At 41.3% G+C, this 17,250-nt stretch overlaps 1 protein-coding gene across 1 annotated transcript; it reads left to right on the forward strand.

The window, feature by feature from the left end:
* The first annotated feature begins 1,429 nt into the window (after window positions 1-1,429).
* On the forward strand, window positions 1,430-8,344 carry MBOAT4 (membrane bound O-acyltransferase domain containing 4). Its single transcript, NM_001201331.1, is given in 3 exon segments — window positions 1,430-1,630; window positions 4,706-4,930; window positions 7,096-8,344. Coding segments are annotated over 3 exon segments (1,308 nt in total). The 5' UTR covers window positions 1,430-1,511; the 3' UTR covers window positions 8,060-8,344.
* The last annotated feature ends 8,906 nt before the right edge of the window (window positions 8,345-17,250 follow it).

Genomic DNA, 17,250 nt, shown 5'->3' on the forward strand with positions numbered 1-17,250 from the left:
ACAGTCATCAACCAGCTTTAGACTCCATGCTTTTACATACTTTATCTAATCTTCATAATGATTCTGTTGAGACAGGCTTTATTATATCTCCTTTAAAAAAAAGATTTTATTTATTTGAGAGAGAGGGAATGAGAGAATACAACTGAGGGCAGGACAGAGGGAGAGGAAGAAGTAGGCTCCCCACTGAGCAGGGAGCCTGATGTGGGAGTTCTGTCCCAGGACCCTGAGATCATGACCCCAGCCCAAGGCAGACATTTAACTGGCTGGTCCACCCAGATGCTCCTAATTTTTTTTTTTAAGATTTTATTTGTTTATTCATGAGAGACACACAGAGAGAGGTAGAGACATAGGCAGGGAGAGAAGTAGGGTCCCTGTGAGGAACCTGATGTGGGACTCAATCCCAGATCCCTGCGATCATGAAGGAAGAGGCTCAACCACTGAGCAACCCAGCCATCCTATTCCTAATTTTTTAATCAAGGAGTTCAGTGTCAGATGAGATTTAGCTTAGAGTCCCTTAGTTAATAGGAGATTCTCTCTCTGCTTTTCCTTCTTTGCATAGCTATCTCTCACTAAGAGGTGGTCCTGGCCCTTAAGACGCTTTTGTATCAGGCTGTACTCTCCTGTCCTTTATTTAAGGCTGCTTGCTGTTGCATGTGTCTTCAGAGATGAAAAATGGCCAGTCAGGTACATCACTCTAATACTCTGGGCTCAGTAGATGGACTCTACTAGCCAAGAGATGATTTGTTTTTGTCTTGCTTCTAGGCAGTCTCTTGTATTTCTTGACCATGCTCTGGAGAAAAGCATCTTAAATGTTCCTCTCTACACTTTACTTCCTTAAACCCTTTTAAAGTTTCATATGTATTTACTGAGTATAAAGCATATGCCCAGTACGGTTCTATATGCGGGGGATACAGCAATAAACAAAACAAAATTTCTCCCTTTTAGAGCTTACATTATAGCTGGGGACAGACAACAAACTAGTTGAGAAATAGATACGTAAGAGGTGGTGATAGGTACTATGAAAAAAAAGAGAAAGAAATAGCAGAAGGAGGACAGCGATGGTTGGGAGGAGGAATCCTTCTGCTCTTTGAGAACCTGCCTCCCTTCCTCATGCTCATGTCCTTGCTCCCCTTTGCCAGCAGACTGGCTATCTGTTCACAACTGGAAAATAAGATTTTTCATGAGCTTAGTGAAGAAAATATGACAGTCAGATGACTGGAAAGGCAAACAATGCAGTATGTAAACTAAACAAAACGAGAACTTCTGAAAGCAATGTTTTCTGTACATTCTTAATATAATACCCAAATGTGTTTTGGTTTCTATAGTGCAGTTCCCTTTATCACAAAGTCAACTTTTATACTGCTTCCTGCCAGCCCTTTTGTTTGTTCTGTATTCACCCAGGCCTTCCTGAGCCATATAAAAAGATCATAGAGAGCCTGCTTGAGGTTTCTCTTACAGAAAGGCACCTGTTAAGGACTCTGAAAAGGACAGTATCTTTGTCCCGGTTCATAATGGATTGGCTTCAGCTGTTTTTCCTTCATCCTGTATCACTTTATCAAGGGGCTGCTTTTCCTTTTGCACTTCTGTTTAATTATCTCTGCATTATGGATTCATTTTCCATCCATGCCAGGTAGGCTTAAGGACTAATTTTACTCTTACATTTATGAATACCATAGTAGATCAAAAAGCACAGATTGGGATGCAGACATGAAGATTCAATAATTAATTATATGGTTGTTTTTAAGTGATTATCACTATCACTGATTATTGATTGCTTGGTTATAAGTATCCCTGATAGAGTGAAATGGAACTGGAAATTGACATCATGACTGCATTGACTCAAAGTTTGGTAGGTTTACATTAAATGGGAAAAGGATAAAAATAAACTCTAGGGAGAGATAGATATTGAGATGGTACAAGAATTCCCCAAACAGATACATCTATATCCCTACCATATGTCCTCCATATTCTTGAACAGTCCTAAGTTCATGGAATTTTATCATTTTCAACAAAATTAAATTTTGTTAAATATATAACTAAGTGATTTTAAAAATGCCTTTGTATGGTTTCTCAGAGAAATGGAATAAGTCAAAAAATATGTTAGATTAACTATATCTCAATCTGGGATTTAAAAATTATTGTCACTAGAGATTTGATAACTTGATTGAAATGATTTTTGTATAGCTAGTAGATTCTATACATGAGAGACAGTCCCGTTTTAAAGACTTATTTTATTTTAGAGAGAGAGAGAGAGAGCAGGGAGGAGGGGCAGAGGGATAAGAAGAGATAATTTTAAGCAGACACCCTGCTGAGCATGGAGCCCAAATTGGGGCTTGATCTCATGACCCCAGATCAAACATGAGCTGGAACCAAGAGTCAGATGCTCAATGGACTGTGCCACCCAGGCGCTCAAGATAGTCTCTGTTTTTAAAGAAGTTTGCGGAATATCCTTTTGTAAAGTGAAAATCCATTGCCAAAGGGCTACCTCCTAATAATTCACTTGTTTTAGAAATTAAATTTTTTTAAAAAAGATTTTATTAAAAAAATATTTTATTTATCTACTGATTAGAGACAAAGAGAGAGAGGCAGAGACATAGGCAGAGGGAGAACCAGGCTCCCTGTAGGGAACCTGATGTGGGACTCAATCCTAGGACCCCGGGATCATGACCTTAGCTAAAGGCAGACGCTTAACCACTGAGCTACCCAGACATCCCAGAAATTAACATTTTAATACATTGGGGGTTTTAAGTAAAATCTAGCTGTATCTAATAATCAGTTAGAATTTCTGAATTTGGTATGTTATTACATACACAATCTATAGTTACTACAAGTTCACAACTGGTCAATAGCCTTTCCTTCATTTAGGAGATGGGAGGGTGGTTGTAAAAAAGTTTCCTATTGAGAAAGAATCACAAACAATAAAGCAAAACAAGTGCAAAAACAAAAGTTAACTCCCAGAGGGTTAAGATTTCTGGCTTTGGAGTCAGCCTAATGGGTCCTGGGTCCCTCCCTTCCTGAGTGTCCTTGTGTATGTGAATAAATTCTCTCCAGGTTGATCTGTGAAATGGAAATAATAATGCCTATGTCATGAGTGTATTTTAAGGATAAATAAAGATATTTCTTAGAAAGGGATTATTAGCACAATGCCTAGAATAAAATAAGCACTCAACATACCATGTAGCCTACATTGTACATGTGTAAACATTTTAATGTTTACAAAGCCTTAGGGCAGTTGCTACTTCCAGCTTCCACTTCTGCTGGGTAAGAAATATGTGTACCCCTTATTTTTCCATGGCAGGGAGGTGAAGGTTTGGCCCACAGCATTGATTGGGGTGGGTTAGCTCAAAGAGAAGCACAGAAATGGCCCCTGCCTTGTGTGATAGAGCTTCTCACACTGGGGAGCCTACTAATCCCTCCCAAGAATGACACTCTCACCACTGTGTGTGTGTCACTGTGCCACGGAGCCATGGAATATACCCAGTGATGGTCAACAAAACATAGGCCTCTTTGACTCAATTTTCCTTTCCCTGAGTAGTCAGTACCTATTTTCACACCTCTTCATTCAGATTTATTAATTTGGTACCAATTAAAACAAACGGGGGCACCTGGCTGACCCATTTGGGAGAGCCTATGACTCTTAATCTCAGGTCATGAGTTTAAGCCCCATGTCGGGTGTAGTGATTACTAAAAACAAAAACAAAAACAAAACAGCGAACTTTGTAAAACCAGCCAACCAACCAACCTCCATATACTATGGACAGAACTGAGTCCTTATAATGTGAAATCCCCCAGGTCTCTGCACGTTCTCAGGTCATCTACCAGCTTCCGAGGGAGGAAGTTTCCACAAACAACATTAAAAAACCCACCAACTCATATGATCTTAAAGTGCAGTCAGGAGGGTGAAGAGCACCTATAAAGATTTTCTAATTGAGTTTATAAACACTTAGAGAGTGGCATGGCGTCACCTTTCCCACTGTCTGTGGAATGGTTCAGGGCAATGTAACCCAGCAAAAAAAGGGAAGAGCCAGCCTCATCTCGATGAAGTGATGTCTAGAGAGCTTTCCTAGATCCTCAGCTGGCTAGGTTCACAACACTTTTCATTCAGGCAATAAGCCACTAGATTTTTAAGATATCCCCATCAGGAAACCTTCTGGAGCTGTGACCCACAGGATTATCAGGGGCAGGTATTGTTCCCACTTGAGTGGTGGACATCAAAGAGAGGTTTGCAGGATCACTAAGGTGGGAATCAAAATTTGTCTCCTGAGAGGGGCGCCTGGGTGACTCAGTTCGTTAAGTGTCTGCCGTCAGCTCAGGTTATGATCCTGGGGTCCTAGGATCGAGCCCCTCATTGGGCTCCCTGCTCAGTGGGAAGTCTGCTTGTCCCTCTCCCCTTGCTCCTCCCCCTGCTCATGCTCTCTCTCTCTCTGTCAAATAAATAAATTAAATAAATAAATAAATAAATAAATAAATAAATAAGATCTTTAAAAAAAATTATCTCCTGAGATAGTCATTTCGAATGGACTCTGGCTTTTTCTCCCTTGGTTCTTTCCTTCAGAAAAACAAAAAGACTTTGGGGTGATAACAGTATGGCTTCTTTAGGTGCTACATGGGGCTTAGCTCCTTTGGAGTATCCAGAATGATATCGGGAGTGACTCATTTGTCACACCATTCCAAATCAGTCTCACACATGTCCTTTTTCTTTCAGATACCTCTTTCTCTTGGCTGGGGGGGCCGCCCTGGCCTTAGCTGCTATGGGTCCCTTTGCTGTGCTGGTCTTCATCCCTGCTCTGTGTGCCACGGTTCTGATTTGCTCGCTGGGCCCACAGGATGTCCACAGGTGGGCTTTCCTCTTTCAGATGGGCTGGCAGACGCTGTGTCACCTGGGGCTGCAGTATACTGAGTATTATCTGCAAGAACGTCCTTCCGTGAGGTAAAGCAGCCTGTTCATTCGGCTATACGAAAGCAACCAAGGCTTAGCTTGCACCATGGTGGAGGTGGAAAGAACTTGGGTATTGAGTTTAAATCCGAAATCTTGCCCATTTGAGCGGTGCAACCTTAAGCAAGTCATTTAACCTCTCAGCCTTAATTTCTTTTCGTAAAAAAAATAATGTGTGTGCATGTGTATATGTATATGTGTGTGTGTGTGACAATAGCTGTCTTGCAAGACTCATGTTCGAGATAATATAAGTGTAATTATATGCCTATAAATAACTACCATGTGTTGCCTGTGTAGCACAGTGTCTCGCACTTAGCTTTAGTTATCGTTGTGCCTGAAAAAGGCGCTGAAGCAGGAGTCCCAGTGCCCACAGATGAGGCCTGCCTGGAGGTGACTAAGCACAGTTTGCTCAGCTCAGAGTGGGTGGTTTGGACACACAGCCAGTAGCTCTCCTCCCCGTTAGCAGGACCAGGAAGGACCACTGTAAACCTTTGCTGCCTTCCCATGGAAGTTGCTGAGCAAGAGTTTTGCTTTCATTGAGACTCAGCTGTTCCAGTCTCCCAGAGGAAGGGTGGTTACCCAGTCTAGGAAAGAGAATCAGACACTAATTATAGTCTAGAGAACTGTTTTCATAAGTCGGTGACATCACCAAGGTTAGGGGAAATCAGGTATCTCTGCAATCTTGGGGCCTGTGGTCAATGGCTTCCTCTATTATCACAAGTGGTTGTGGGTCCATGGTCACTCAGAGAACAAGGGCTGAGACCTGTTGAGGAGGGTCACCTCTCTGATTTCAGTTTGCCACTGGTTTGCTCATTTTGCCATCCTTACCACAGCCGGAATTCTTTTCTTTATCTTCATCGTTTTACCAGAGGCTTTAGGGTTTGCTTCTTGGAAGAAGAGGCAAGATGGCAAGTGGGTAGGGAGTGGGGATTACTAACTAGGGTGTGGTGAATTAGGATTTCTGTAGGAAGCTGGGACCTGATAGGGGCCAGAGGAGCAAGCTGAACAGGATCTGGCCGATGGGAAGAGGGCTGAGCCAGAGCTAAAATGGGAAGATGGATTAGTTTGCTCTGGCTGTCTTAACAAAGTACCGAAGACCGGGTGGCTCACACAACAGAAATTTACTTCCTCTGGAGCCTGGAAGTTCGAGGTCAAGGTGTTGGCAGGTTCACCTTCTTCCGAGGTCTCTCTCCTTGCCTTGTAGACAGCTGTCTTTCCCTGTGTCCTCATCTGGTTTTCTCTCTGCGGGTGTCTGGGTCCTAATCCCCTCTTCTTATAAGGACACCAGTCATATATGATTAGGGTTTACCCCAGTGACCTCATTTTAACTTCATCATCCTATCTCCAAATACAGTCATATTCTGAGGTACTGGGGGTTATGGCTTCAATATATGAATTTGGAGGGGAACACATTCAGCCCATGACAGCAGGTGTACAAACAAGGGTTGGTGGCGTTTGGAGGCTACCTTGCTAACTGCTTGGATAAGTCAGGTGAGGAGATGAGTTGTCCTCAGACTCACAGAAACAGCAGCAGGTGGGAAACAGTGCAATTTTCTCTCCACAGGGGAGCGTTCCTGATTGTAGAAGGCATCTTATAATTTTCATTAATTTTCTCCATAATAGCCTTGCCAGCAGGATCTTCTCTACCTTGTGACACTGAAGCAGAAGCAGTTCAGGTGATTGGTTAAGAACACAACTCAAACTGCTAATGACTCAGTGCACACCCTGAACCCCTAGCTTGACTCACCGTTCCTGAGCACAGATCCCAAAGCCTGCAGAATCTTACTATCAGGGACTGGTTCATATTTAAAATCTTCATCTTCTTAGAGTCCCTTCAATAATAAATTTTTGTTTCTTCTATGGCAAATTTCTCCCGGGTCTCTGATCCTAATCTGTATAAGCCACTCTTAGGAACATTAGAATATTTCCCCATAATATTCCTTGTCATTTTTTTAGTTGCCTGACTAATGATTTACCTTTTGATCCTGACCAGAGTAGCCTGTGGTCTGAATTACTCCAAGAGTCTTTGTGGGGACACTGCAGGGCAGGACATCGGTCTTCATTGTTCAGAGCTATTTGCTGTAGGGTCATGTGGGAGGGATTGGAATGGGATGAAAGGAATATGGAACATTTTTACATTTTAAATAAATCTCTTTCAGGTTCTGCATCACTCTTTCTTCCCTCATGCTCTTGACCCAGAGGGTCACATCCCTCTCTCTGGACATTTGTGAGGGAAAAGTGGAGGGAGCATCAAGAGGCCTCAGGGACAGAAGCTCTCTGTCTGAGCATCTGTGTAAGGCACTCCCCTATTTCAGCTACTTGCTCTTTTTCCCAGCTCTCCTAGGAGGCCCCCTGTGTTCCTTCCAGAAATTTCAGGCTTGCGTTCAAAGGTCCAGGAATTTGTGTCCCAGGCGCTCTGTCTGGGTTCTTCCCTGGAGGGGTCTGCAGATGCTGGGCCTCGAGTGCCTAAAGGTAATCCTGAGGATTACCTTGACCGCAGGAGCAGGTCTGACCCACTGCCAGCAGCTCCAGTGCATCTTTGTCATGTGGTCCACAGCCGGGCTCTTCAAACTCACCTACTACTCCTGCTGGATCCTGGATGACGCCCTCCTACATGCAGCGGGCTTTGGACCTGGTTTTGGTCAGAGCCCTGGTGAGGAGGGATCCATCTCCGATGCGGACATCTGGACACTGGAAACAACCCACAGGATATCCCTGTTCACGAGAAAGTGGAACCAAAGCACAGCACGGTGGCTCAGACGCCTGGTATTCCAGCAGGGCAGGGCCTGGCCACTGCTGCAGACATTCGCCTTCTCCGCCTGGTGGCATGGACTCCATCCAGGACAGGTGTTTGGTTTCCTCTGCTGGGCTCTGATGGTGGAAGCTGATTACCTGATTCACACCTTTGCCAGCTTGTTTATCAGATCTTGGCCGATGCGGCTGTTCTATAGAGCTCTCACCTGGGCCCACGCCCAGCTCATCATTGCTTATATCATGCTGGCCGTGGAGGCCAGGAGCCTCTCCTCTCTCTGGCTGCTGTGTAATTCTTACAACAGTGTCTTCCCCGTGGTGTATTGTATTTTGCTTTTTCTATTAGGAAAGAGGAAGCATACATTTAACTGATATCTTTCCCCAGCCTTCCTATACATCCACGAAACAGGGTTTAGGAAGTTCTAGATGGTGTGTTCATGATGCATATGCTTGGACTTTTCCATACTAGGGTTTTTCTTTCAAGTATTGGATGTATACACCTGATGTCTGCCCATAGATATTTGTATGTCTACTTTAACAAGCTATTATACTGGTACTGAAGATTTAAGAAAAGAAAAAAAAAGACAAAGATATGGTTTCTTCCCTTGGGACTTCCCTTAGGACTTAGTTTAGGTGTGGAAGCAAAATAAGGTGATAAAAACATAAGGTACTATGAGCCAAATGGCACACCCAAATACACACATGGACACCCAAATATTGAATGTCCAACAGGTCCATTTGATCCTGGACTGTGAGTTTAGAAAGACAAAAACAAAAACCTAAATCAGGGGCATGTGGGCTCACTCAGTAGAACGTGTGACTCTTGATCTTGGGGTCATGAGTTCTATCCCCATTTTGGGTGTAGAGATGACTTAAAAAACCGTCTCAATTGGGATGCCTGGGTGGCTCAGTGTCTGATTCTCTGCCTTTGGTTCAGATCGTGATCCTGGGGAACCTGGGATCAAGTCCTGCATTGGGCTCCCAAGAGGGAGCCTGCTTCTCCCTCTACTTATGTCTCTGCCTCTCTCTCTCTCTCTCTCTCTCTGTGTGTGTGTGTGTGTGTGTCTCTCATGAATAAATAAATAAAACCTTAAAAAAAAACCTCTAAATCTTATCATTATATAACGTAACAAAGAGAGTTTGTTACATGAACTCATGTTCACATAACAAAGAGACTCATCCTCATCCACAAGTAATTTGAAAAATTTGGTCTCAAAATGGAAAGGCTGCTATTATCTCAGAATATGTTAATAAACTGAAAATCTGGCTGACACATGATAACTGCTTCCATAATAACTGCTTTGCACAAAACTGACCCAGGAGATAATGTCACACAAAGAGGCCAAGAACATGAAGTAAGCCCTATTTTCGTACAGCTTTGAGGGTCTGGTTCTCTTTTCTTGGCATAGTCTAGATAACTCTGTTTCTTCCTCTATTAGGACCCCAAGAGAAAGCTGTCAAGACCGCTAAGTGGTAGTGAAGTCGTGTCATTTCATGGCCGCTTTCACAGTGCATCTGTGGGCCACCCGGCCTGTTACATAATTACAGTTTTTCTTTAAATTGACTTTAACTCAGCTTACTTTTAAAAACTTATCCTATTTCTAAGCAATGGCATTGGAGAGAATTCAGTTTACTGTATTAACTATATTTTATTCTCAGACTCACTAAAAGAAATATGTACAAAATGTTTGTGTCCCACTTAAAATCATCCACTCACCCTATCTATTCCACCATAGGAAGCATTATACAAGCATCTAAGCTTCCAAAACCAACCATTTGCATTCTTTTCAAAATATAAAATTGCAAATGAGCTTCTAATCTTTAAAACCTGACAAAAATAATACTAAGAAGTTGTACATCACTTAGAATATTTTGTCAATACTATTCACTAACATGAAGGCAAACAAACAACCCAATCTTCACACACAGAACATACCACAACAGTGAGGGCCTTGAACGGATGGCATGAATTTGTAGTGGCCTTCGCTGGAATGGTTCTGTACTTTCTCTCACCACACTCAATAGCCTAGAGGAGATAACATGGACAGACAGGATTTTCCAGGGTTGGGGATGGTCAAGGTTAAACAGTCGCTAGCCAACGGGATGTTAAAGTAATCTAAGACCATTATAAGCACTGGAAGGACATCGTTAGTATCCAACCCAGAGGGGCACCGGGGATGGTGGCAGTGGTGTTACAGTTTGGGAGGAAAGATAAAATATTGTTTCAGCATGATTGATCATAAAAAATGGTCAGGATTAGAAATGGTTAAGCAAATTATGATGGATTATGATAGAGCTATTAAAAATCACTGCTTCTGCAGAGCTAGCCATGTAGATGTATCTGTTCAGTTTATGAAAATCCTTCAAACTGTACACTTAACTTATGTACAAGTTTCTGAGTGTATATTACACTTCAATAATTTTCTTATGTGAACGTTTTTATTGATTAGGAAAATGCTTATGACAGAATGTTTTAAAGGTAGTCGTGGGGCACCAGGGTGGCTTAGTTGGTTAAGCCCTCCATCAGGCTCTGTGCTGGGTGTGGAGCCTGCTTAAGAAATTCTATTTTTCCCTCTTCCTCTGCCCCTTCCCTACTTCTCTTCTTCTCTAAAAATTTTTTTCAAAATAAAAGTAGTTAATAAAATATTTTATAGTGCAGTTTGGTCTCCAAATCTATCTCCTCATTGATGGCCAGGGGTAATTTCTCCTCCTCTGGTTAAAACCAGGACATCTACTTCCTTCCTTTTCTATTGGCATCCTACAGAAGTGTTTCGTTTATACTGGACAGTTTAAAGAACAATGTGATGTAAAGGTTTTAATTAAGGAAAAAAGTCACAGCCAGAGATTTAGACCCAGGGGCCATCTGTCTGCGCAGAAGAGATCTCAGGATCCAAGAGCAGACAACAGAGAATGTATCTTCTTTCAATCTTCATTTCCTTTGTTAGGACTTAATTTTTGAGTCCCTGACTCCTGCCCCAGCTGCTTCCTCAACAATTGGCAACTTTGGTTTCCCTTTCCTTCAATTACTGATGTCACTCCCAAGACCTTGCCCTTTGCCTCTCAAATCCCCTTTGACACATGTCCAATAGCACCTACTTACCTCTCTCATTTTTCTCATTTTTTAAGAGAAAGAGTGCATGTGGTGGGGAGGAACAGAGGGAGAGAGAGAGAGAATCTTTTTTTTTTTTTTTTTTTTTTTACAGAGAGAGAGAATCTTAAGCAGGCTCCATGCCCAGTGTGGAGCCTGATGTGAGGCTCAGTCTCATGACCCTGAGATCATGACCTGAACCAAAATCAAGAGTCGGATGCTTAACGGACTGAGCCACCCAGCTGTCCCCTGGCATCTACCTTTTATCAGTCAAATTACTCTAACAAGGTTGGTAGGAGCTTTTACAGATCACCCATGGGACCTCATCCAGTTGTTGGAAAGTATCTTTGTGTGAGATTTATTAAGAAATCCCTAAAAATGGGATAAGTCATAATAACTGTAAAGCTCAGAATGCTAGCAAAGCTTAGTTTGAAAATATTTAACAAAAAACTGTAAAGTTTTCCTTCCTAAGAGGACCAAAGAACTGTAGATGCCATCATTTGTCTCTTGAAATGGCATTGCCTAGGAAATGTTCTGTGGAAACTCCAGTTCACCTTTCAACCTATTATTTTGGGTAAGGTAGGCTCACAGGGCAGCCTTGTCCCCCTGAAGCATATGCAGCCACTCACCCATGCTGGCCCCCTTTTAAATTTCTTGGCAGCTGCCATGACCAATAGGCAGCCAGTGGCTCTAAATGGGTATCTCAGGTTTAGCAATCCAACCTAATTGTTAAACTTCTCCAAAGGATACAATCCATTTTGGTTTAGTTTTGTTTTCTATCCATGTAGTTTTTTATAAAGCAAACTACAGGGAGACTTCACTGACAAACATCCACCCAGTTGATTTATCAATCCTTGATTCATCAATTCTATGAGAACATGGCAAAGGAGTCCCAGATGAAGAATTTTGAGGAGTTTGGGCAAGAAGTAGTAAATATTTCAAACGAGGAAAGTACCAAGAAAGCCAAGTTCTATCTCTGCCTATAGGATGCTACTCAGCCCACGTGAATGATCTCTTGCAGGCAATGAACTCTCTCTCTCAGGTCACCTAAGAGGCTCTGGTGGCCAGCCTGCCAAGCCTGAGTAAAAGAGAAGGGATCTAACAATGAGGAGCAGGTTGGTGGTGAAGCAGGTTCAGTAGGTGTGAAAGAATAGATTTGGCCACTGTATTCATACAAGCACATAGAGACCAATAGATTATGAGCATTGTAATGACTGATTGCTATAAAAGAATAAAGTGATCACTAGTAATAATCCTGATTAAAATGCCAGCTATTAGACTATAGATTCAAGTCACTTCCAACAGATTTTTCTCTATATGTTTTAACATAGCAGATAGTGCAGGAAACTTGGTTCCCAGTAATCCCAGGGTTCAGCCCTGAGAGGTGAAGTGTTAGTAGTTATATTTTATGTGAGCTTTGTCAATTGCAGTTGATTCCAAAACAATAAAAAGGTGAAAATAAAATTTAACACTTCACAAAAGAAAAAACCAAGATACTTTATTCTTTGGCTATTATGAATGATGCTATTATGAACTTTTGTGTTCAAATTTTTTTGTAGATGTAAGTTTTCAATTCTCTTAGGTATATATCTATGAGCAGAATTTCTGGTCATATGGTAACTATGTTTAGCTTTTTGAGGAACTGTCAAACTGTTTTCCACATCAGCTCTACCATTGTATATTTCCATTCCCAATGTATGAGGATTCCAATTTCTTCATATTCTTGTCAACACTTGTTTATCTTTTTCATTCTAGCCATTCTAGTGGGTTTGAGGTAGTATCTCATTGAGATTTTTTAAAAGGATTTTATTTATTTGAGAAAGAGAGTTGGGGGAGGAGCAGAGGGGAGAATCTTCAAGCAGACTCTGCTCAGCATGGAGCCCAATGCGGGACTCTATCCTACAACCCATGAGATCAGATCTGAGCCAAAACCAAGAGCCAGATGCTCAACCACCTGAGCCAGATGCTCAACCACCTGAGCCACACAAGCCACCCCTCTCATTGTGGTTTTGATTTGCATTTCCCTAATGACCAATAATGTTGAACACCTTTTCATATGATTGTTAGCATTTGTATCTTTTTAAAAGAGAAGTGTCTATTTAGATGCTTTGCCCAGTTTTGAATTCGGTTATTTAGCTCTTTCTGCTATTGAGTTGTTAAGAGTTATTTAAGTATTTTGGATACTTGGGGCACCTGGGTGGCTTAGTTTTTCAAGCAGCTGCCTTCAGCTCAGGTCATGATCCCGGGGTTCTGGGATGAAGCCCTGCATTAGGCTCTCTGCTCAGTGAGGAGTCTGCTTCTCCCTCTGCCTGTTGCCTCCCCTGCTGTGCTCTTTCTCTGTCAAATAAATAAATAAAATCTTTAAAGAAATAAATATTTTAGATACTTAATCTTTATCAGATATATAATTTACAAATATTTTCTTCCATTCTGTGGGTTGTATTTTCACTTTCTCAATAGTATCCTTTGAAGCACAAAAGTTTTTAATTTTAATGAGCACAATTTGTATTTTTCCCTTGGTTGGTTGTTGCTTGTAATATCTATGAAACCACTGCCTAATCCAAGGTCATGAAGATTTACACTTATGTAAATCCTAGACTTTTATAGTTTAGCTCTTACATTTAGGTCTATGATATATTTTGATTTAACTTCTGAAGATAGAGTGAAGTAGGAGTCCAATTTCATTCCCTTGCATGTGTTTATCCAGTTGTTCCAGCACCATTGCTAGACCGTTCTTTCCCTTTGAATCGTCTTGACACCTAACGTTGATTCTTTTATTAAGATAAGACCCCTCCCCCAAATCACTGAGACACCTGGGGGAGCAAAATCTTAGATCTCCACCAGAAACTCCATACCTTAATCCAGAGGTCAGAAAGTTTCCAATAACACCACAGGTCAGGAAACCACTGCCAAAGTCACAAATTCCTTGCATCTGCTTAAAAGCAGTGGAATGCAGAGTCCTGTGAACCCTTGAGAAAACTCACATCTGTTTAAGCCTCCACACCACTGTTGGCAGAGGAAGAACATCTTTTGCTCTCCTTAGGTTTCTGAAAGCATGGTGAAAGATTATAGAGATCAAACACAGGACCCTGGAGGCAAGGGAATCTGAAAAATAGAGTTTCAAGACCCCTGTAATGGAAGGTGGTGGGAATGAATGCTGGTCACCATTGAACAGTATACAGCTTATCCACCAGTCACCGACAAATACTGTATGATTCCACTTCTAAGAGGTTCTAAGGTAGTCCAACTCATAGAGACAGAAAGCAGAATGGTGGTTGCTAGTGGCTGGAGGAGAGGGGGAAATGAGGAGTGGCTGTTCAATGGGTATAGAGCTTCAGTTAATGCAAGATGAAAAAGTTCTAGACATCTGCTGTCCAACAATGTGCATATAGCTAACAATACTGTACTGCACACTGAAAAATTCATTAAGAGAGTAAATCTCGGGGATCCCTGGGTGGCTCAGCGGTTTGGCGCCTGCCTTTGGCCAGGGGCGCAATCCTGGAGTCCGGGGATGGAGTCCCGCGTTGGGCTCCCAGCATGGAGCCTGCTTCTCCCTCTGCCTGTGTCTCTGCTTCTCTCTCTCTATGTCTATCATAAATAAATAAAAATAAATCTTAAAAAAGAAGACAGTAAATCTCATTTCTTTTTACATCTATCTTATTGCAAAATCATTCAAAGGGTTATTTTGCCCTCTTTATATTCTACAACCAAAATAATACCACATAATCCCTGTTGCAGTCTTATGATATTTCTAATTCTTCTATTTTTTCCCAAATGTCTGGGGAGATCTGAATCCACCCTATTCTCTTTTATTTGTTGTGAAGTAGGCATCAATGAACAGATTTTCCCTCACTCAGAATCTGCTTCAAGGGGGTGAACTATTTGGACCCTTTTTATAACCCTGCCTGGGACAAAAGCAATTGGTAATAATGACAATTATTTATAATTTTATTATCTCATTTGAACTGGCTTCATATACAACATTAAAAGTAAAGTGGCATGATTGCCTCAAGAAATTGCAAGTATATTACATATTTGCAACAATGCAAAATTTAATTTTCTGAACAAGTTGCACACATATCTTACCTTACTTATAAAAAACAATGATTAATAGTCATCACTTTTTAAGACTGTTTTCGTTGTGGTAAAGTACACATAATGTAAAAGTTACCATTTTGACCATTTTTAAGTGTACACTTCAGTGGTATTAAGAACATTCATGGAATTCCTGGGTGGCTCAGTGGTTGAGCATCTGCCTTTGGCTCAGGGTGTGATCCCAGGGTTCTGGGATTGAGTCCTGCATCAGGCTCCCCGCAGGGAGCCTGATTCTCCCTCTGCCTGTGTCTCTGCCTCACTCTCTGTGTCTCTCATGAATAAATAAAATCTTAAAACAAAAAAAAAGAACATTCACATAGCTGGAACCATTATCACCATCCATATCCAGAATGTTTCTATCCTAAATGGAAACCCTGTACTCACTAGATAGTAACTCCCCATTTCCCATCCCCCCAGTTCCTGGTAACCACTGTTCTGTTCTATCTTTTGTCTCTGACTTTCCCTATTCTGGGTACTTGATATAATATTTGCTCTTTGTGTCTGGATTTTTCACTGAGGTTCTGGTCATCAAGGTTCATCTGTGCTGTACCATGAATTAGAATTTCATCTTTTGGGATGCCTGGGTGGCTCAGCGGTTGAGTGTCTGCCTTTGGCTCAGGGCCTGATCCCCGAGTCCCTGAATCGAGTCCCCGGATCTGAGTCCTACATCGGGCTCCCCATGGGGGATTTCATTTTTTTAAAAAGTTGAACATTTAAAAAAAAAAAAGTTGAACATTTGTACTGTTTCCACCTTTTGGCTACTGTGCATAATGATGCTATGAATGTTGGTGTAAAAATAACAGTTTGAGTTCCTCCTTTCAGTTCTTGTGGTCGTATACCTAGAAGTGAATTTCTGGATCATATGGTAATTCTATGTCTAACTTTTTAAGGAACTGCCACATCATGGCACCATTTCACATTCCCACTAATAGTGCACAAGCATTTCAGTTTCCCACATCCTCGTCAACGCTTGCTTTTCCTGGTTTTGTTTAAATAGTCATTCTAGGGGTGTCTGGTTGCTCAGTTGGTAGAACATGTGACTCTTAACCTCAAGGTTATGAGTTCAAGCCCCATGTTGGATATATATACATATATGTATATATTTTATATATATGTCATTCTAATGGGTGTGAGGTGGTATTTCATTGTATTTTTCCTAAAGATTTTTATTTTTTCTAAAAGATTTTATTTATTCATTCATGAGAGAGACAGAGAGGCAGAGACATGGGCATAGGGAGAAGGAGCCTGCTTCTTCTATGGAGGAGGAGCCTGATGGGGGACTCATCCCAGTACCTTGGGATCACTCCCTGAGCAGAAGACAGATGCTCAACCGCTCAACTGCTGAGCCACCCAGGCATCCCAAAAGATTTTTATTTTAGGTAATCTCTACACTCAACGTGCGGCTGTAACCCACAACACAAAGACTGGAGCTGCATACTCCATCAACTAAGCCGGCCGGCTGCCCTTCATTGTGGTTTTGATTGGCATCTCCCTTCTGATAATTTATGTTGAGCAGTTTTTTCATATGCTTATTGAATTTTTGTATATCTTCTTTGGAAAATGTCTGTTTAAGCCTTTGCCCATTTTTAAATTGGGCTGTTTGTTTTTTTTATAGTTGAATTATCAGAGTTCTTAAATCATTATGAATGGTATGGTGAATACCATGGGCTTAGTCTCATATTGGGCAATTTGATGAAGATCTCTTCAAACAGTCTTACCCTGGAATTACTAATCTGCAGGGAAAGAGAAAGATCTTTTTAAGGTGTTCAGGTAAAATTAGTGAATCATTCTTTAAACGATCATGATTCATTCCCTGTAACCACCCACACACATAGTCCCCCAAACAAAATGTGTTTCTGCTGGCAATAATTAAGAGAAAGAGCTGTGGGGTAAACAGACAACAGCGTCTGCCTCCAGTAGTTTGTCTTCATTGTTAAAAAAATTTTTTTAGGCTAAGAATTTAAATCTTGAGCATAACAACAGAATGAAAAATTCCCGGGGCTTATTTATCTGATCATTAACATCTGTTCCACAGACTCTGGCAGCTGCCCTAGTTTTTGTCCTTTTCAAGACCAGATTTGCAGCTTTTCCATAGATTCTATGAACTAGTTCATAATCTTCCTAAATGTTCCTTTTGTTGTTATTCTCATGGCTTAAATTATAGAGAGTTTTCTGTTTTATTTGTAACCAAAAACATATGATAGATGGACATATAGAAAGATGCCTGGAATGATAGTCATCTAATGTTAATATTGGTCATTTCTGGGTAGTAAATGGGGATGGACGTGATTGCATGCTTTGAATTCTTTATGACACTGCTGTATTCAAGGAGTCGGACTCAATAGGGTATAGATGTAAGCAGAAAGATTTAGGGGGTCCA

Source organism: Canis lupus, chromosome 16 (genome assembly GCF_011100685.1).
Source record: "Canis lupus familiaris isolate Mischka breed German Shepherd chromosome 16, alternate assembly UU_Cfam_GSD_1.0, whole genome shotgun sequence".
Classification (NCBI taxonomy): domain Eukaryota; kingdom Metazoa; phylum Chordata; class Mammalia; order Carnivora; family Canidae; genus Canis; species Canis lupus.